General features: G+C 47.5%; 1 protein-coding gene across 3 annotated transcripts in view; it reads right to left on the reverse strand.

The window, feature by feature from the left end:
• SNX29 (sorting nexin 29) overlaps positions 1-22,668 on the reverse strand; it is a 495,833-nt gene that overhangs the window by 457,795 nt on the left and 15,370 nt on the right. For all 3 annotated transcript variants that reach the window (XM_058711881.1, XM_058711878.1, XM_058711879.1), the window contains exons 2-3: positions 19,680-19,744; positions 17,420-17,472 (exon numbers count right to left, since the gene is read on the reverse strand). In XM_058711881.1, the coding sequence (XP_058567864.1) occupies positions 17,420-17,472; positions 19,680-19,744 (118 nt within the window). The remainder of the gene's footprint in view (positions 1-17,419; positions 17,473-19,679; positions 19,745-22,668) is intronic.

Consider the following 22,668-nt stretch of genomic DNA (forward strand, 5'->3'; position numbering starts at 1 on the left):
CCTTAAATATGAGCTGTGCCTATGCCAGTCTCTCTGCAAGTTTACCCAGGCACACATTTAAGGGCTTCCTGAAAGCTGGGACACCTAGCAAAACTATCTAAATTCCACAGCAACCAAAAGATGTATGGCAAAATGGAGCCCAGCCAAAGCCCTATCCCGGGAGGAATACACCAGAATTATTATTCTCCATAATAAACCACAGCCTGTACCTTTAAACAAATTATCGGCAAATATGGTAATGAAATCAACAATCCCTGTTAGTTTGCTTGGTTCTAGTGCACAAGTCAGTAACTGCCCCGCCAACTCTAGATAATATCTGGCCCCTAAAGAGAATGGAATGCAGGTGAACAGCACAAACCCAGTCCCCAAGGCTCAGGTTACATCATCAGTATTACCTTCCAGCTGCAGACATGTCGCAATCAACCTAATGCAGCAGAAAACCCACAGGGGGTACTAATCCTATAATTAATTCATTGCGATGACCGCCTTGCCAAAGGCCATTCTGTTTATCACCCTCCCTATGTCCCCTTTTCACTTCCCATTCTACCTGACCTTGTACCTACTGGTCATTCAAGACTTGGCTCGAGGGTCCCCTCCACCAGGAAGCCTTCCTCAGGGCTTCTCATTCTGAGCTTCTTTCTAGTACGGCACTTGACCAACCTCTCTGTTAATGAGCTGCTTCCTAGAGCTGTCTCCTCTCACTAACTTGAGCTCCCAGACACCAGGGATCGTGCCTCATGCATCTTCCGTGTCCCGGTATATAGCACAATGCCTGTCCCAGTATGTGGCACAAGTGTGGTAACCGTGGCCAAAATGGTGCCTCCCCTGGGGGACTCAGAATACAGACTTGCACATTCAGGCGAGAGACGCGTCTCAGGAGATGTTGTACAATTCGTATTTCGGGTCCAGGTCGGTTGAATCAGGCAGAACACACTCGTCCAACCACACGCATCTCCACCTCGTTAACGCATGGCAGACACACTACAGGCGCTGATTTATGACCTCACACCCTAAGGCTTCCATTTCTTCTCATCTTTACTCATTTCTATGATAATTCCTGCAAAGCAAAGGGGCACCTGCTTGAGTGGGGCTCTTCATTTTCTCAGCTTGGTCTCTCCTATTTCCCAGAATGCTCTCTGCTAAATGCTTTCTGGCATCACTGTGGTGGGCTGGCTGCCTCCATGGCATTTCATCACATCCAACTTCTAATGTAAGTCAGTGAATTGGGCATGTTTTTAATTAAGTGGGGGGGACTTAACAGCAAATGTTTTCATATTTTTAAAAATTTTTTAATGTTTATTTTTGAGAGGAAGACTGCAAGTAGGGGCAGGGGGTGCAGAGAGACAGGGAGACACAGAATCCGAAGCAGGTTCCAGGCTCTGAGCTGTCAGCACAGAACCCAACGTGGGGATTGAACTCACAAACTGTGATATCAAGACCTAAGCCAAAGTCAGACACTTAACTGACTGAGCCACCCAGGCACCCCTGTTTTCATTTTTTTATTGATTTTTTTTAATTTATATCCAAATTAGTTAGCACATAGTGTGCAAAAATGGTTTCAGGAGTAGATTCCTTAATGTCCCTTACCCATTTAGCCCATCCCCCCCCCCCAACAACCCCTCCAGTAACCCTCTGTTCTCCATATTTAAGAGTCTCCTTGTTTTCATATTTTTAAAATCACCAGTCAAGAGGCACCTGAGTGACTCATTCGGTTGAGCATCCGACTCTTTTTTTTTTTTTTTCAACATTTATTTATTATTGAGAGACAGAGAGACACAGAGGGTGAGCAGGGGAGGGGCAGAGAGAGGAAGACACAGACTCTGAAAAAGGCTCCAGGCTCTGAGCCGTCAGCACAGAGGCTGACATGGGGATTGAACCCACAAAACAGTGAGATCATGCCCTGAGCCGAAGTCAGTCACCCAACCAACTGAGCCACCCAGGTGCCCCAGCATCCGACTCTTGATTTCGGCTCAGGTCATGATCCCAGAGTCATGGTACTGAGCCCCACATCAAGCTACACACTAAGCATGGAACCTGCTTGGGATTCTCTCTCTATCCATCTCTCTCCCTCTCTCTGCCTCTCCCCCCCACTCCCGCTCTCTAAGATAAAAAAAAATTTAAAATTTAGGGGCACCTGGGTGGCTCAGTCGGTTAAGCATCCAACTTCAGCTTAGGTCATGATCTCGTGGTTCGTGAGTTCAATCCCCACACTGGACTCTGTGCTGATGCTCAGGGCCCAGAGCCTGCTTCGGATTCTGTGTCTCCCTCTCTCTCTGCCCCTCCCCTGCTGATGCTCTATCTCTCTCTCTCAAAAATAAATAAAACATTAAAAGAAATTTAAATAAAAAGCACCAGTCAAAAAAAAAATCACTTCAAGTTTTTACGCATACAACTGTTTACCAAATGAAGAGATACATCGACTGTGGTGTATCGATACAGAACACTGCTCAGCACCCCCTACAAAGGGGCGAAAAACTGACACTACAACGAAGATGAGCCTTGGAAATGCTATGCTAAGGGAAAGAAGTCAGACCCAAAAGGCTACACAGTGCAGGATTCCATGAAACGCTGAGAAAAGGTAAATATATACAAACCAAAAGTCAATTTGTGGTCGCCTAATGCTGGAATCAGGGGTTAACTATAAATTGGCACAGGAGGAAACTTTGGCACGATGAAAATGTCCTAAAACTATATTGTGGTTAATGGCTGCACAACTCTATAAAAGTATTAAAAAAAAAAAAAATCACTGCATTGTACCCTTACAAGAGGTAGATTTGTATGGTATGTATATTAGACTTCAAAAAAGCTATTTAAAAAGAAAAAAAAAAAAAACGGTCCTCAAGGTGCTCAGTAAAGCTTGATAAAAGGAGTTCATGTATGGAAAATCAAATAGCCTGCTCCGGCTGAATGTGAAAGTTATCTACCACCAGCACAGGGGGACACGGCATGAGCTTAACTAGTTTACTGCTGAAATTCCGCAAGCTGCAACCTCTATTTCAAGACTCCTTAACCTGCCACATCAATCTACAGTAAGATTCTTAAGAATCGTCTACTTTTTTATGGCAAACGTTAGAACAACAGACAGGATCAACAATAAAAGTAACCTTATGAAGGAGGCCACATTGCAAAGCGCTCCTTTCATGTGTTAGAGGAACCTTTTGGAGAAAACCAAGTACACTTATGAAAATGGACTGGATTATCCTCATGTGGAAAGCTCCAATGTCACCTGGAGTGGAGTCAACTGTACCCCTAAAAATCAGGCAATTAACAGCATCAGCCCTGTGCCAGATTGAAGGCAGCACGATCATCACCAGCCTTGCTACAGCAAGGCCGTGACATGACAACCATTTGCAGCGGCTATGCTCTGTATTTGTGCCTTATGAACTAACTTTTCCAAAGGGCACATCCTGTAGCCTGTGAATTTCACTGGCAAAGACCAGTCCTCCGCTGCAATCTACAAGTCGGATAAAGATTTACAAATGAAAATATTCGAAACACATTATCTGCACCTGTGGAAAGTTAAAAAACACCTAAAGAGCTGACACTGGGAACTAGTTGAATGAACAGTAACAGAGCATATCGTCAAATGCTATTTAGCCCTTAAAACTCATACCAAGAGCTTCTAGTGAAGACCCACAGGTTTAAAATATAAAATGAAAAGTAAGCGGGATATAAAACTACATACTAAGTATGTTCCCAACTATGCTAAAAAAAAAAAAATCCTAAAGGGAATTAGGTGAAAAAAATTAAGAGCCACTTGGCAAAGGAATTACTGCTGATGTCTTTCTTGCCTTTATGCTTTCCTGAACTTAGCTCCTTTCCAAAATAAGCATTAAAGAAATATTCTTGTCTAAAAACCAGAAATATTGCTACCTTGAGCTACAACAAATGAAGAATTACGATTTAAAAGTTATGATGAGGAAAAAGTGTACAACTATTTTATTTTAAATGCTTATAGAGAACTTGAAATACATTTCTTTTTAAGTTTAGATCATAATGTTAAGCAAAAAAAAAAAAAAGAATATCTACAAAAAGATTTTAAAAAGTGTTTCTAACCCACAAATAAAAAATATGCAGGGGCACCTGGGTGGCTCAGTCACTTAAGGATCCGAGTTTGGCTCAGGTCATGGTCTCACGGTTCTTGAGTTCCAGCCCCACTTCACGATTCATCATCCTCTGCCCTCCTGAGATTCTCTCTCTCTCTCCCTCTCTGCCCCTTGCTCACTCGTTCTCTCTCTCTCTCTCTCTCTCTCTCTCTCTCTCTCTCTCTCTCAAAAGAAGAAAAAGAGGGGCACCTGGGTGGCTCAGTTGGTTAAGTGTCTGACTTTGGCTCAAGTCATGATCTTGTGGTTCACAAGCTCAAGCTCTGCTCAAGCTGAGCTGACAGCTCAGAGCCTGGAGGCTGCTTCAGATTCTGTGTCTCCCTCTCTCTCTGCCCCTTTCTGGCTCACGCTCTGTCTCTCTCTGTCCTTCAAAAGTACATAAATGTTAAAAAAAAATTTTTTTTTTTGTAAAAAAAGAAGAAAAAGAAAAGATGCTCAAGGGGAACCTGGGTGGCTCAGCTGGTGAAGCACCTGACACTTGATTTCAGCTCAAGTCATATTCTCATGGTATAGGAGTTTGAGTCCTGCATCAGGCTCCACACTGACAGTGTGCAGCCTGCTTGGGATTCTCTCTCCCTCTCTCTCTGCCCCTTCCCTGCTCGCTCACTCTCTCTCTTTCAAAAATAAATAAATAAACTTTAAAAAAAATAAAAACTAGTAGAATTAAAAAACTAAAAGTAATTAGAACGATTATTGGAACCGTAACTTGGAAAGGGTTCGGCCAAGAGAGAAAATGCAGAAGCCGAACGTTACATAGGATTCAATTTTTGTAAAACAATAGCAATAAAACCTGTGTTTTATTTGTAAAAATTCTGAGAACATGGAGAAAACCGCAGAACAAATAAATCTCGGTCATGAACACAAGGTACCCAGAGGGAGGGAAGGGAGTAAAAAAGAGAACAAAAAAAAAAGTTGACACAGAACCAGAAAAAAAAATGCAAGCCTGGTAAGGGCGAAAACTCACAAGGCAATAGTTTTCAAGAGAGTGTTAAGTGTGAGCGTTTTGAGGGTGTAAAAAGAAAGTAAAAAAAATCAAATGTATGTTCTACCAGAAGAGCGAGAAATCAAAACAATAAGCAATTCTTAAATGGGTTAAATCGTAATTTCCGACCATTTTCACAAGTTACTAACACCAACAAAGGATCTGTCTTCTCTGGGGTGGACAGACCTCCAGCTCTCTCCGGAAGCAAACACTGTCCCGGTTTCTCCCGGCAGAAGAGACATTTCAAAATCAGGAACAGGGGCTGGCGGCTGTGAAGGAAATCAGCTGAAGGGGCTGGTGACATTAAAAGGGAAAAAGAACAGAGACGAGAGTCCCTAGATGCAGAAGGAGGGAATAAATGGGAAATGAGACACAGAAGGGGCATTAAGCCAGTGGCCCATGGGTCTCCAAGCCTGGTGGGAAACCACAGTCTGGGAGAAAGAAAACTTCACGCCGAAGCCTGCTTTCAAACAAAAGGGAACAATTGAAAACCAGTTTGTTCTGATTTCTGGCCGCACCTTAGAGCCAGAGAACGGACGTCTCATCCTCCGTGTCCAGTCAGCACCTCAAGCTTATCAAGGCTCGGTCACAATGCTTCTCGATCCTTCCGTCTCTCCTCCCAAGAGCACTCCCTCCACCCAGCCCCCCTGTCCCCTGCTCCCCGGGCCCCATCGCACCCCACCCATCCCCCCCACCTCCTCGGGAAATGCAGATCTGACTATATTGTCCTTTATTTCTCTCTCACCCACGCCACACTTTGCCATGGCATACAGTCCATGACACAATTTCAGAAGGGACACAGATGAACATTTCTATGTTAATCACTTCAATGCATCAAGAAAATCTATAACCAGCCGTCCGTCTTTGATATCACTGATGCCGTTACTTAGGACAAGACCAGAGTCATAAGGCAGGGCCTTCAAATTCCACCACAAGCCAACACCTGGCTCAGACGTATAGAGAAATGGCAAAAACTGTGAAAATGGTATGCAAATAGCCACAGCCTAAGAAATGATACCCTAACTGGGGTGCCTGGGGGGCTCAGTCAGTTAAGCATCCAACTCTTGATTTCGGCTCAGGTCGTGATCTCACAGCTCATGAATTCAAGCCCCATACTGGGCTCTCCGCTGACAGCGTGGAGCCTGCTTGGGACTCTCTCTTCTTCTCTCTGGCCCTCCCCTGCTCTCTCTCTCTCTCAAAATGAATTTAAAAAAAAAAAAAAAAAAAAAAAAAGAGGGGCACCAGGGTGGCTCAGTCAGTTGAGCGTCTGACTTCAGCTCAAGTCATAATCTGGTGGTTCATGAGTTCGAGCCCCATATCGGGCTCACTGCTGTCAGCCTGTCGGCACACAGCCCGCTTTGGATCCTCTGTCCCCCTTCTTTCTGCCCCTCCCCTACTTATGCTCTCCCTCTCAATAAATAAATAAAACATTTAAAAAAAAACAATTTAGGGGCACCTGGCTGGCTCGTCAGTTAAGCAACGGACTCTTGGTTTCACCTCAGGTCATGATCTCACTGTACAGGAGTTCGAGCCCCAGGTCAGGCTACGCACTAACAATGCTTGGGATTCTTCTCCCCCTCTCTTTCTGCCTCTCCCCAGGTCCTGCTCAATCGCTTGCTCTCTCTCTCTCTTTCAAAATAAATAAATAAACTTAAAATAAAATAAGATTTAAAAAAAAATAAAGAAAAAGAAAAACAATGATATCCTAATGGATAAAGTTCAAACACCTAGTGACTTTCCAGATCACCTCCCAACACCTACAACACATCATCCACAATCCCCCCTTTTGCTCATGCCTGCCTCCACCTTCGCACTTGCTACTCCTGCTGCTGGAATTCCCATTCTTCCCATGTGACCACTAAAGACCCAGTACTCACCTCTCACGTCTATACTATGTAATTGTTACTACAGGCCTCCTTGACTGTCCGCAATTTACATGCCCGTCTCCTGGACTCAATCAGAGAAACATCTCGTCCAGTTTACATCCCTAATGCCAACACAGTAGTCTACCGATAGATAACTGTGGCATAGAGGAATTAATGAGCGATCATTCTAGCCTTTCGTTTCCAAATTGGCCCAAACACTGGTATGTCAAGTCATAGGGAGACAATGTATTGAGTTTTAGTAAGTTCTTACTGGCTGTGCCAAGCAAACATTGTTATATACAAGGAAGCGGGGACCATGATTATCTGATGTTCTGGATGATACAACAGAGGCCTAGAGAAGATAATAAAGTCCAAAATTACACGGCTGGTAATTGGTGATTTGTGGCTGGGTGGGCCTCTCCCATCAGAGCTTAGACTTCAGGCTCATGGCCTCTCTCTGCTATCGGGACAGTGATGATGATGGTGATGGTGATGACAGTGCTTGCATATTGTTTCCCCTGGGCCAAGCAGTATTGTCAGTGGCTATAAACAATACAAATATTTATTGATATTCAGACATGGAAATGTGCTCAGATTTGCTAAATGCCCTAGAGTTCCCCTATAGCTAAAAATAATCTTTTTCCAAAAAGAAATCAATTCATTTGATCACTACAGTAAAATAAAAGAATATACAACATGAAAAAATATATATATACAGAGGCGCCTGGGTGGCTCAGTCGGTTAAGCATCCGACTCCGGCTCAGGTCATGATCTTGCGGTTCGTGGGTTTGAGCTCTGTGTTGGGCCCTGCGCTGACAGCTCAGAGCCTGGAGCCTGCTTCGGATTCTGTGTCTCCCTCTCTCTCTGCCCCTCCCCTTCTTGGGCATGCTCTCGCTCTCTCTCAAATAAATAAATGTTAAAAAAAATTATTTATACACACACACACACACACACACACACACACATAATGTGGAACCACCTACTAGAGATCCTCAAAGTGGAAATGAAGTACTCAGGAGAATAGAAAATCCAATTAATGAACCCCAAGATTTTTTGCAGGATGAGAAGAATTAAAACATCCAGGCAACACCTCAAACTAATAGCTTGGGAAGAAACCCATGACAAACTGAAGACAAAAATCACATGATGAACAAGACCTTTAAAAGAAGAAAAGGAATGCCTGACAAAGCCATTTGGTTTCTTAAGTGTCCAGAGGAATCCATAACGACAGTTTTCAACTGTGCTGAGAATAACATTAAGGAACAGTAAAGGTCAGCTGGTTTTGTTTTGTAGCTTCCTGAAAAGTTCACGAATGTTTCTAACTCTTCACAGGTAAAGAAAAATCACCAAAACAAATCACTCTTCCCTGGCAAGCTTTGAAAGGAGAAGAAATGCTCCTTTCTCCGACTTCTTCTGACAACATTCCCTGAAAGGATCACAAAAATGTACATTTCCTAAATGTTCTGAGACAAATACTCAAAGCCAACCCATTGCCACCCATCACGGCAAAGAGACCCAGTGCGCAGAGAATATTTACCAAGTGTCCGGACACTTTACATAAAATTACAACGACAGTAACAATAGCTAACAATTTCTGGAAACATACTGGCTGTTCGGCTTCACATGAACTGACTCAGAGCTCTACTGAGTCGATAAAGTTACTGCTGTTCCCATTTACAGATGAGGACGTTGAGGCACAAGAAAGTCAAAACTTGCCCACAGTCCAACATGACTGGGGACTGGTGACACGAGGATTCAAACTGAGCTCCAATTCCCACACTCATCCTGCCGGCCCCAAGTTTGGGTCGCTGCCGATAATTCCAATGGACACCTTCCAGACGGTGTTCTGTAATTCCACGGAGGAAGGAGACGCTTCTGAGGAACAATAACGTATCTGGCCCTTGAGGTGACTTCCAGTGTGTGCTGAGTCCTTGGGCCATTATTTCCGGAAGGCAAACTATTCAAAACACACATTACAGCCTCTCCCAAGACCAGTGTGACTGACAGTACGTGGAATAATTTTCATGAAGCACAAGAATGGGTCTTTGTTCTGAGGGCCAAACAGAGCAGGACCGCAACTCCGACGGGAAGGGGTGAGGAGAAACGCTGCACTCGGGAGTCTGCTGACTGCCCCACTTCCTCCTGGGGGGCTTTCGGAGGACAAAATCATGCAAGGAGCCTCGCCTGCCATTTCCTTTCATGTCCGTGGTGTCTGATGCTTTACATCTTGCTGTGTGATGCTGTGTGATCTCCGAAAGATCAAACACATCTGCCTCCCACAGGCTCACACTTTGCGATTTCCGCTGTAACAGAATAACATTGTGTACAAAAGGCACACGGGCAGCGCTCTTTCCCGGACTTGAGCCATTCACAAACAGATGGGCAACTTTTGTTACATCCGAACATGGGTAGGCTGGTTTACTTGTCCTGGGTTTGACTCCTGTTTTCCACGGGAGAGACGCCTGTTTGAAAAGGGAAAACTCTATTGCTGTCGCAGCACTGGGCCCCACAGAGCAAGCCGCTGTGCCGCTCTGCTGGAGGAAGGCTAAGCCCGAAGCCTCTGTTTAGACAGGAGGAGGGGGCTGTGCTGGACACACTTTGAACCGTAGGATACTGTTGTCTTCGCAGGTCGAAAGGACCAAGTATCAGTAATTTCATTTCATTCAACCTCACATTAATACCAAACCAGGTCTCTCCCCCAGTATCGCTGACTGGAAAAGAAAAGGCGAACCACTGAGCCACTAGGCAGCTGAGGGGAATTGAATGCCCTGACATTGAACACTTAATATTAAGTACTTTTTGGGGAAACGGTGTGTTAGGAAAACCACGAGGGGCTATAGTGTCAGAGAACAGGACCACAGTAGGAAAACAAAGTCTGTCTCCAATCCTGTTCACCACCTACAAACCACGTGACCCACCTAACCAAAGTGCATGCTCCAGCACCAATGGGTACTAGATACAAAGTCAATGCTACAAAAATGACCAGCCTCCAAGATTTTACACCTGTAAGAGCAGGGAAATTACCCTACTCCTGCTTGCCTACCCCTCAGGGTCATTGCAAGGATCAAAGGACACCGATCACATAGACATGAACACTTTTATTTTTTATTTTTTAATGTTTATTTAATTTTTTGAGAGAGAGAGAGAGAGAGAGAGAGAGACACCAAGCACAAGGAGGGGAGGGGCAGAGAGAGGGAGACACAGAATCCGTAGCAGGCTCCAGGCTCTGTCAGCACAGAGCCGGATATGGGGCTCAAACTTGTGAACTGCGAGATCATGACCCGAGCCCAAGTTTGCTGCTTAACCGACTGAGCCACACAGGTGCCCCTAGACACGAACATTTTTAAACCACATGGTATTGTCACAAGAAAGCCTATCACTACAATACAGCAGCAACAGGGGACAACTGGTGGGCATTATGGCCACCCTGTGTTCATTCATAACAGCCACCTTCATAACAGCACCCAGATTTCATTTGAAAGTTTACTTCTGCCTCACTGGATCCTGTCTTGGGATGGTGACCCAAGGAAACACCTCGCACTACACAAGCCAGCGGGCTCCGAGGAAGCTCCGTCAGCCAAATCCTTCTGCTAGTGGCGAGCAGGTGGTCATGTGACCTGAGACTGAGACTGGCCAGTCAGGTGTTTCCTCCCTAGACCTTCAATCTTGACCAGAATGAGAGTCACTCTGGCAGCAGCACCTTAACTGGACCAGCATTCCTGCTAAGAGACACCTCTGGGCCCCTGTGTCCAGCACAGGAGCCTTCCAAAGTTGTCTTGACTCCTTCCCATCTCCAAACCCGGCCTTCCATCAATTCTACAAGCCCACAACATCCTTAGCTGGAGATTCCTGTTGCTTGTTGCCCAAGAGCCTTGGCAGATACAGCTGTGTGCCAGCCTTTCAAAAGTTCCTACTGGTGGGGCGCCTGGGTGGCTCAGTCGGTTGGGCGTCCAACTTCGGCTCAGGTCATGATCTCGCGGTCCGTGAGTTCGAGCCCCGCGTCGGGCTCTGTGCTGACGGCTCGGAGCCTAAAGCCTGCTTCAGATTCTGTGTCTCCCTCTCTCTCTGCCCCTCCCCCGTTCATGCTCTGTCTCTCTCTGTCTCAAAAATAAACATTAAAAAAAAAATTTTTTTAAAAAGCTCCTACTGGTGTTCGTCCAACCAACTGGAATTTGGCTATGACCCTAAGCCAACACTCACAGTCATGCCCAGAACTTTATCTACGACAGTCCATTTTCTTTTTTTTTTTTTTTTTTTTAATTTTTTTTTCAACGTTTTTTATTTATTTTTGGGACAGAGAGAGACAGAGCATGAACGGGGGAGGGGCAGAGAGAGAGGGAGACACAGAATCGGAAACAGGCTCCAGGCTCCGAGCCATCAGCCCAGAGCCTGACGCGGGGCTCGAACTCATGGACCGCGAGATCGTGACCTGGCTGAAGTCGGACACTTAACCGACTGTGCCACCCAGGCGCCCCGACAGTCCATTTTCAATGGCCTTCAAAGGTAACGCTTGGCCTTTTAAGAGAAGATCCCTTCCAATTATCCATTATATCTTAGCAGTCACTTGTTCTCAGTTTCCTATAGGAGAATGACACAGAAGAGACACGTCTCGGGACGTGGGGTCTGAGAACTGTACCCAGAGTTATGTGGAAAGGAATCTTCCACCTTCGGGAACATCGAAAAGTCTCACTAATACACATTTGCCCTTCCCTTCCATCTGCAGGCTAGTGCCTGCATCAGTAGACAGCGTGGCAGGAGTCCCAGCTGAGTGAGGACCGTCCCCACCAGACTTCACTCCGTGTGGAGTGAAACTAACACTCCGACATGTTGGCACTTTTGCACACAGTATCTGACTTAATCCTCCCAAATGGCAGGGCAGCTCTGATTCCGACCACCTTTTCAGATGCGTGCATTTTCCCCACACCACCAAGCGATTCTCTGACCCCAGCTGGGTGTCCTACACCTCAACTCAATTCTGACATTTTCCACCAGGAGACAACATTAGAGACCCCACAGGTGAAGGTCTGTTCTGCAAAGAAGCTGTTGGTGTGGCTTGTCGCGCATTTCCGCCCAGAGCCGCGCACACACACAGTCATGGGGGGCTTACTAGTCGGCTTGTGCTCCGTATCCGGGCTCAGGATCAGAACTGGCCCTTCTGTCCCCGACACCAAGAGGAATTAATTCGCCTCACCTCCTTGAGCCAGACCAGGCTGGGCCCCTGGAATGGATCAGGGAAGGCAGAGAAACATGCACACACCCAGGCTCCAGAGATTGTGAGATACAATAAGAGAAACAGAGGAAAAAACGGCTTGCTCAGGACCGCACTCGGGCAGACTTAATAAATCACATACGGGTAAGTGTAGATGTTGCCCCGGTGGGAAGACTTAGTCGGAAGTCCCACCTGAGGGGAGGGCGCTCTGCTCAGGACGCTCCATCGGGACTCCAACGGGGCTGCTCGCCGCTGGGCTCCCCCAGCCAGAAGGCTGGATGTTGTGAGTACCCGATTTGATGAATTTAGCCTTCTCTGTTCTTCTCTGTATTTTTCTCCCTCTTTATGTTTACTGGAATTGTTGAATTGCTTATGTTCCCTTTCCCTCATAATTAATAGAGCTTTCCTCCGCGAAACCAAAAGTGTGGCTATGGTGAATTAGTACTATTCAGAACAAGGTCTCAGTTCTATGAGACGCCACACATCCCCCCGCCCCCCCCAACCCCGGTCACAAGCCCAGGCTGTCAGCTGTACTTCTGCCTGACCGGCTGTGTATCTCAAACATTCCCACGGCCTCCTCCGTGGGTTAGATGAATCTGCCACAGCGACTCACAGAACTCAGAGAAACATTTTACTTACTAGATAACCAGCTTATTATAAGAGGATGATGTGAACTCAGGAACAGCCGGGGGGAGGGCTGCGCGGGGCCAGGTAAAGGAAGAGAACACGCAACTTCCGTGCCCTCCTCAGGAGCGCCTCTCTCCCTGCACCCCTGTGTGCTCATCAACACAGGAGCTCTCAGGACCCCATCCTTTTGGGTTTGTATGAAGATTTCATGACATAGGCACAACTGATTAAATCACCAGGAGCTGGCAACTGCACTCCACCTCCAGCTCCTCACCTCTGCCCCGGGGAGGGAGGAGGGGGGGGCTGCTGGGAAAGAAAGTTCCAGCCATCTAATAGCGTGGCTGGTTCTCCTGGCCACCAGCCCCCAACCTTTGGGACTTTCTAAAAGTCACTGTATTCACATAACAGAAGACACCTTCATGGCTCTCATCACTTTGGAAATTCCAGGGGTTTTACAGCTCAAGGCCAAGAATGGCAAAAAACAAATATGTTTCCTGTTTAAATCAAGATATCACAGTAGACCTAATTCTTGGACTCTGAAAAGTTAGGCAGGTGGCTCAACCGCAAAGGGGAAGAGCCAGACTCGAAGCCAGGCAGTGAGAGCCAGAGCTCTCTCCCGCCAGCCTGCCCAGGGCACATCCCCAACCTCCTAGACATAGCCCTCAAGTCATGTTCTGTAATCACTGTCCCACTGGGCTATCTTCCCCAGTAGAAAGAAAGCCACCCGAAGGGTAGAAACACTCCTGAAATACTTGAGAAGGCCCCATGTCCAGCACAGAACCTGACACCAGCTAAGCATTCAGCAACTACCTGCTGAACAAATGAGTGACCCAATAAATATTTATTGAGCACTTACTATGTGCCAGGCACTGTGGACACAGTGTGCGCAAAATAGGTTTATTTCCAGCTTGTCATGCAGTTGAACAGATAAACGTAATCAATCCATCGTACCAACGCATAATGTGAAACAGAGATTTCTAGACTCTGACAGTATTGAGCAGGGGTCACAAAGGACAACCCCTCACAGAAAGTGTGCAGATCCACGGTACAGAGCAAGGAAAATAGATCCAGATGATTGGGACTTTGGGGTCTGGTGGGGCAGGGGGAGAACTGCAGTCAGGGGACCTGAAGACTTCCCCGACAATTATTCAAAGACTTTGAAAACGAACAAAACAAAACAAAACAAAACAAAACAAAACCAGAAAAGGCCAGGCCAGAGTAGCTGGAGCAAAGAGCCAGACTGTATCAGGGATGCGAGTCTTTTTCCAAAGAGCGAAGGTTCTCTATGGCAGAGTGAAGGGACGGCAACTGCATTCTTTGTAAGTCTCTCTGTGCAGAGGAAGCAGGACAAAAAGGAAGGCAGGGAGTCAGTCGATGGCAGCCATCCTATGGGGGGTGTGGTGACCGGGACAGGGTGATAGCGGGGAGCTGGAAAGCAGTGAATACATGTGAGGTGACCTCTGGTGCTGGGCCATTTGTCAGGGGTGGAGAAGAAAGGGGACTCATCTATCTTTCCAGACCCCACAACAAGATGTTCTTAACTGCAAGGTTAAGCTTTGTCACAATATAAGGACAATGATGTGGCCTTTCCTGTATAAAGGTGGTGCCACCTCTACCCAAACATATTGCAAAGATAAGACCAAGACTCTGATATGGAGAAGGAACCCTCAGTGTGGGGGAAAAACAATTTTTTTTGATGTTCATTTATTTTTGAGAGACAGACCGTGAGCAGCAAAGGGGCAGAGAGAGAGGGAGACACAGAATCCAAAGCAGGCTCCAGGCTCCGAGCTGTCAGCCCAGAGCCCGACGCAGGGCTAGAACTCACGAACTGTGAAATCATGACCTGAGCCACAGTCGGATGCTTAACCAACCGAGCCACTCAGGCGCCCCAAAACAATTTCTTTAAACACAGCTTCAAAATCAACATAATCACTAATTGTAGCCTAACACGGGAAGAATGGACTTCGGAACCCAAGAAACTAGGGTCCCACTTTCAACTCTAACTTTCTCAGATGTCTAACCTTGGCTGCATTACTCTACTTGACGGAGTCTGTTTTCTCATCCGTGAAGAAGGAATAACACCACCACTCCAGACACTGTGTAGGAGACTAAGCGTCAACATGCACAAGGAGTGGCCAGCGACGTGAGAAGCGGTAACTATTGGGGCACCTGGATGGCGCAGGTGGTTAAGCATCTGACTCTTGATCTCAGCTCAGGTCACCATCTCACAGTTTGTGAGTTCAAGCCCCCCATCGGGCTCTGTGCTGATGGGGTGGAGCCTGCCAGGGATTCGGTCTCTGCTTCTCTGCCATGTGTGTGCATGCACTCTCTCTCTCTCTCTCTCTCTCTCTCTCTCTCTCTCAAAATAAATAAGAAGCAGTAACCATTATTATTAACATAAAGCAGCACCCTCCTTTTAGCCATAAACCACAGCTCTCATTGAAGGAATTAACTTTCTAACTTCTATGAAACCTAATATTTTACCTACTAAAACCTTTAGTAGTATATTCTATTGTATAAGAACACATTCATTTAACATTTAGAGATGGATTCTCTCTCTCAAGAAAAGAACAGGATAATTACGAAAATAAAAAAGTGATGGAGAAGTCCTGAGCACACACACCCTCACCCATGCACACACATGCATGCACACGCACTCACACACATATGTGCAGCTGGTCTAGGATGGGAGGGAGAATTGCATCATTAATGAGTGAGCCTCCCAGATGATTCTGATGCAGGTGGACCTTGTGTCCCCAAATCAGGACCCCTGTGCTGACCAAGGCCAGGCCCCATAGTAGAGCCTCAAGAACAACTGTAAAATGCAAATCATAAAAAAAAAAGAATTATTCTATATTTACACTTATTAAAACTGTATGATACGGGTGGAAGGACAGACAAAAAGATCAATGAAACAGAAACAGACATTGACAAGTAAGTAAATAAAAATCTCAGTAAGGATACAGCTTTTATACTCTTAAGGATAAAGCTTTTGCTCTGGCACTTTCCATGGCTATTTTATCTTCCAGCAAACACCTACAGATTTACGTCCGTTTTACTTACTGCTTATGAGTACTCTGCTGGGAAGGAGAGAGGTCAGGACCCAGGGCCTGCCTGCTGTCTCCATGTTCACAGTCAAGGCACAAAAGCATTCATAAACCAGTTATTATTACAATGCAACATGGCAAGTTCTGTAATAACAATAATTTCATCTACTGAAACAAAAGAGAACTGAAACAATAAATCAGTCTAATGAACTGATGCCACAACCACATACTAAGAACCAAATGTGCGACAGGCACAAAATGTCTGTGCAAAAGAGAGAGACACACGCTAGAGGAGTCACCCCTCGGCCCTCAAAGCTCACAAGCCTCGTGGTGCCACAGATTAAACAGCTGACTACGATACGATGCCGTGCACGCGCTCACCCAGTCGCTCACCCTGACGGGTCTTTCCTAAGCACCTTCTACACGCTTCCAGGCATCAGACTTACATCAGTGATCAAGACAGCAAACATCCCTGTCTGCACAAAGCTGACATGACAACACCCAGAGACAGAAGCCAACAAAATAAACAAGCCTAACATATAGTCTGTCAGCTGGTGGTAAGTGCCAGGGAGAAAAACCAGGTGAAGGAGAGATAGGATACGGGAGGGGTACAGTGTTAAACCTGCACCAGTTTCAAATAGTCCCTGCAGCTCTATGACAATGTGGCGCTATGCGCTTTGCTCCGGCTGGTAAAGTGTGTCACAGACACAGGTCTGAAAGGACAGACCAGGAACGGGCTCTGCTGGGCGGGCTGGGGTGAGTGGGCCGGGCCACGGCCAGTCTCCAGAATGACATGAGCACCAAGCAAGCGAGTTCCCTCATTTCCCTTCCTTTGCGGGGAATGTTCCTCCCGCCACCATCAATCACTGAATGACTTCACAAAGCAAATGCCTGTGTGTCTCTTACCTTTGCCAAAACATTCCCATCTCCTCCCAGGCAATGTGAGAAGCTTACACAATTATGTCAGTCCTTCCCGGGTCAGGAAAGTCAATGCCAATTTTGGGGCTTCTTTTTTATATATGTATAAAGGAAACAAGCAATCACAGTATAAAATATGAAGACCAACAGAAAGTATAAAGATTCCCAATATTCTTAGACCCAGGATTACCTGTGTTCACATTCTGGTATGTTCTTCGCCAGAGTGGTGGTTTAACATAGCTAGCATCACTCTGCATCGACATAACTTTATATCCTGGTCTTTTCGTTTTAACTACATAATTTGTAAATTACTACATGTGCACTTCTCTGCTTCAAGTCAACGCTGTGTGGACATCAATTTAATGGCTATGTGACATTCTGTTCTACTGATGCTCTGCTTAGATTTCTGACTTGCCATCATTATCAATTACCCTGAAAATAACCTTATGCAGAAAGGTATTTCAAACAATTTCCTCAGAACGGACTACCAGAAGGAGTAGTACAGGAAGCCGCGAATACACGACACGAGCCGTCACTGCGTAGGTGGTCCACAGCTTACCCAAGCTGAATCACCGCACCTCTCGGCTGCAGAGACAACACAGAAGCGACTCAGCTCTGGCCGCCTTTTTGGTCTTGACAGTAGATGGTTTTAGAAGCGACACGTTTACCTGCTGTCGGAATCCGAGGCGATCTCCTTTCTCCCTCCAAAGCGGATCTGGCACTGCACGGAAAAAGAAGCCGCTGAGATTAGCGGTTGGGATGGGACACTCAAACGTCACAAACAGCCCACACAGGCCTTCGGGGTCATGGGACACACAGGGCCAGAAACTCCAGGTACCGAGTCGGGGTGTCCCCTTGTCCCAGGTGTCAAGCCAAGACGTGAGGCAGCCTTCCAGCCGCCACCTACTGAAGCCTTTATCTCCCACTTGCACAGAAGGAAGGCGTGTGGGAAAACAGTGCTAAGAGGAAAACTGAAGTACACAGCCTTGTGCAGATTTTCTAGGAAGCTTCTGTATGTCAGCAGCTGACTGTCTGAACACAGAGCTCCCCACAGGCGACAATTAATACTTACACAAATCTGTGGTGATGGGTGCCTTTGGAAAGGGCCCCAGAGTTGTTATGACTGGCTAGGAAATTATGGCAGCATGATTCAAGCCTCAAACATGTCATCTGGTTGTGCCGAATGACAATTCACCCAGGGTGGATACAGATAAAAGCAAACCATTCTTTCTTTTCTAATTGTGGTAAAATATAGATAACGTAAAATTCACCGTCTTAACCATTTTTAGTTATACCATTCAATTCACAATATCGCACGGCCATCGGCCACTCTCTCCTCTGTGGGGAGCAGGCTCGCAAGATTCCGGAACTTATTCATCCAAAGAATGAATGCATTAATGAATTTAAATGATGTATTTGTCAAAACACGTGGAACTGCATACTTAAAATTAGTGTATTTTATTGCATGCCTCAATTATACATCAGTAAGATTGATTTTTAAAAACCATATGTACACTTTCACCCACTAAAATATTTAACAACAATAATAATAACAGCAGCTCTGGGCATCAGCTCCCATTTATTTCTGTTTAACGGTTACACTTAAAGTGGTGCCAGGGGCGCCTGGGTGAAATCAGTCGGCTGAGCCCTGAACGCTTGATTTCGGCTCAGGTCATGATCTCCAGGTCCGTGAGTTCAAGCCCCGCGTTGGGCTCTGCACCCTCCCCTCAAAATAAATACACTTAAATATATAGATGTAAAGTGGTTCCACTTGCCTCTTCATTTTCCTTATATTTCCCACTTGTGGAATAAAGCAAGAAATGAGTAATGTGGGCTCCGTTGCTGTGGCCCAGGCGCTGGGCCCTGTACCTACTCTAACAAATGCGGTTCCCTCCACAGCGCTCTGGAGAGCGGTGACCCGATGACAGAGAAGCAGGCTGCTCAGAGAGGCTGGATGAGAGGCCCCGACACACACAGCTTGGAGGCGGTGAAGCTGGTATTCGACTCCAGCGGCACCTGAGCCTGTGTCCTCTCCACCACGCACCACACCAGGACGCCTGGAGGCCGGGGAGACGCCAAGTTCTCTGGGCTCAGTCCCACGCTCGACACACATCTCTCCAGAAGCACTTCTCGCCCTACCTGGCTCTTAACATGCATGTAACTGTCAGTCGCTTTTCCAAAGTGTGAGCTACCTGGAGGTCAGGGTCGGATCCTCACTTTGCTACTTATTACCTGTAACTTCCGGAGCAAAGTATTGGACCTCTCGGAGCTTCAGTTTCCTTGTGGGTAAACTGGAAACAACTGCACGAAGTGCCTCAGAGACTGGTGGGAAGGATTCAACGGGGAGCGCTTAGCAGGGGGCCTGGGACGTGACGAGCATGCACTAAATGATGCACGTGTGACTCACGCAGGCCAGGCCAGCACACTGACGCCAGCCTAAACCAAAGCTTGCTTCCAGGCCCGGCCAAAAGCCGGACGCCAAAAGCGGCACCGAGGAGAGCCCTCCGGGAGGGCCCACCGTACCCTGGGAGGGGTCCCTCCGGGAGGGCCCATCCTCCCTCCTGTCTGCCTCTGCTCTTGTGCCCGGGGCGGGGGGGGCGCTAACTCCAACCACACCTCAGCTCCCAGAAGCGTTGCCATCAAACTGCCTGGAGGGAGACTTCGAAACCAACACCAACGCTCCTCCCACGGGGACGTCACGAAGGACGAGGGGCCTCCAAAGGTATCAGAAAGTCAGGACGCGGGCGCCCCTCCCTCGCTCCTTCGGACTGCCTCACCTGCCCTATCGTTTCCTGGGGAACACGGCCAGCCTCACTGCTCCCGGAAAGTGGGAGTAAGTCCGCGCACGTGGAAGGGCAGAGATGACCCCATGTGAATTGCCTGGCACCGTTACTCGACCTCAGAGGCAAATGCGAGCTTCCCTCTTACCTGTTTCACTGCATCCAGGAGTCGCTCCAGCAGAAACTGTCTTTTCAAGTCATTGTTCTGTGATCCTAAAATGCAACAAGGCGTCATTAGTTATGTTGCACGTAAGCCTTTTATCGAGACTTTCTGCCACGTGGTGTAGGGCTGTCCCCACCTAGCACCAGCCGCCTCTGCGAGAAGAACAACAAGACCAGGTACCAATAATCTACATCATTACAATGGAGTCTGGCCATCTGCCTGTTAGGCATCACAGGAAAGCAGCTGAACTAGTATTCCCCGAAGTTGAAGAACGTGTCCAGCATAGTCTAACCCAGGGTTACCCCACCTTGGCGCTTCTAACGTTTGGGCCGGATCATCCTCTGTGGTGGGGCTGCCCTGTGAACGGCAGGGTGTCAGGAGCATCCCTGGCCTCCACCCACCAGGTACCGAGTGCACGCACACACGCACATACACACACCCTGGTTGTGGCAACAAAAATGTCTCCAGATGTTACCAAATGTCCTCCGGGAACAAACTGCCCCCCCAGGTGAGAACCCACAGTATAACTATAACGGAGGTTCCCTAGTATGGCAGGCACTGCCCACTGGCTGGCCTCACTCTCTCTGGCATCCTTTCCCCAGGCCACCTCCTGCGGTACAAGCTGCAAAACCAAATTACTCCTTTTCTCAGCCTCTTTTGGAAGGCTGGCCTTAGAAAGCAGAGGGCCGTGGGCAGTGGGGAAACCATGCCTTCCTGATCAAAGAACAGATGGTAATCGCTTCACTCCTCCTTCCATCCTTCACGCCTTCACCATAAACACCCTGGGGGGAGCCAGAGCATCACCGGGCAGCCATGAAGCAACAAGCTTGGGAGGAAGGTCAAGGGAATCACAGAGACTCCAGCCCTGATGCCATTTCACTGCTGAACCAATACCAGAAATCTCCCACCTCTCACACAGCAAATAACCCTGTTTGCTCAAACCGCTCTATGCCGGGCTGTTACTTGCGGCCAAAAGCATTCCTAACCAATGCACGTAGTGTGTGCTCAACTTCCCTTTATGAGGGTCAAAGGCAGGCACACTTTAAAGCACCAAGCAGAACCCTGTCAGAGCTACATCTGCGGTCCCTTGCGAGGCCCAGGGACCCCAATCAACAGAGACACGGCTACGTACTGTGATGCACCAAACACAGAACACAGTCATTTCAAACGAGACTCAAATTCAGAGGTACAAGAGCAGATGCCCCCCGCCATAAGCCTGGAAGTATCACCAAGCTGCTTCTCTCTTGGGCAACTCAACACGGGCTTCACCAGGGAGTACCAGCTGGGCATCACCCCACAGACGGTCAGCGATTCATCCAAATCATGCCAGGGCCACTGGGCTGACCACCACTGTGACCGTGTGTGGAGCACTTCCTGCATGCCAGCCGCTATACTCAGTGCTCGGCATGATCACACCCTGTAATTTCCACAACCACCCTGCAACCAAGGGATCGGGATCCCCCCCCACCACCACCACCACCACACCGCAGACAGGGAAGGTGAAGCTCAGGGAGAACAGCATTGTGTGCGGTGCACTCAGTATTAATCTAACTTCTACCGTGTGCCAGGCAGTGTCCCAAGTGCTGGGGATACAGGAGTTAAGTGGTAGACAAGAGCCATCTTCTCATGGAGCAAAACTTCTATTAGGGAAGAAACCCAGAGCACCTAAGTAAACCTACAATGGGAGGACGTCAGAGAGTCATAGTCGAAAGAAAAGCAGATGGGTGATGAGACAGGGAGGAAGCAAGAGGCCCCAGCGGCCAGGGTGGCGATGGAAGGCCTCTCCGCCCACCCAACAGGTGAGCTGAGCCCTGTATGGGGACCAGGAGCAAGCCTGGAGAGCCACGGCAGACCAGCATTCCAGGCAGAGCAGGCTGCCAGGGTAGATGCCCAGAGGCAGGAACAAGCTTGGTTTCTAGTCTTCCAGGATCAGAAGGAAATCAGCTGTGACTTGAGCAAAAAGCCAAAAGGAGGAAGTAAAGAGGAGACAGCAGGCAGGAGCCAGTTACAAAGGGCCTCACAGACCAAAATCACAGGCTTGGGGTAGGTTTTGTTCTCATCTGAATACCACTTGGTGGAACTGTGATCCTCAGTCAAGACCATGCCCTTCCAGAGTCTATGTCCAGGCCACCACACAAGGCTGCTGCCTCACTCCAGACCCAGAGATAAAGCCAGTCACGAACACACAGTGATACAACTGACTTCCCGAACTCTGCCACTGTTATTTTTTCTGGAGGGCTCTGAGAAAGGATGGCCTCGATGTCATTCCCACCTCACAAGGCCATGATGAAGCATCATTCAGGACGCCTGAAGATGCCACCTGCCCAAGACCCCCCAAACAGCTCTCTTGATACCTGTGTCTGTCAATAAATCCTACTCTTTGTTTAACATGTTTGGCTCCCGCTCTTCTCTAACGCCAGGATGGACAAGTCGGGCTCTCCTTCTTCCTTCTTCCAAGTACTGCATCCAACAACGCTACCTGGCCTTGGGCAGTGCCAGCTGGAAACTCGACAAGGCTTTCCACCCTGAAATGCCCTTGCCATTTTCTTTTATCATAAAAGTAATTTATGTGATAGAATTAGCATATGACCCATCTATTCCACATCTGGATAGACACCCAAAAGAATTGAAAGCAGGGTCTTGAAGAGATACTTGTACACCCCTGTTCACAGCAGCATCACTCACAGTGGCTGAAATGTGAAACAGCCCAAGTGTCGATCGACAGATAAAGGGATAAGCGAAATGTGGTCTATCTACACAATGCATTATTATTCAGTTGCAAAAAGGAAGGAAATTCTGCAATCTGCTAGATGGCTGAATCTCGAGGACATTATGCTAAGTCCCCAAAAAGATAAATACTGCAGGGTGCCTGGGTGGCTCAGTCGGTTGAGCGTCCAAATTCAGCACAGGTCATGATCCCGCAGGTCATGGGTTGGAGCCCCGCATCAGGCTCTGTGCTGGCAGCTCAGAGCCT

This window comes from Neofelis nebulosa, chromosome 18 (genome assembly GCF_028018385.1).
Source record: "Neofelis nebulosa isolate mNeoNeb1 chromosome 18, mNeoNeb1.pri, whole genome shotgun sequence".
Classification (NCBI taxonomy): Eukaryota; Metazoa; Chordata; class Mammalia; order Carnivora; family Felidae; genus Neofelis; species Neofelis nebulosa.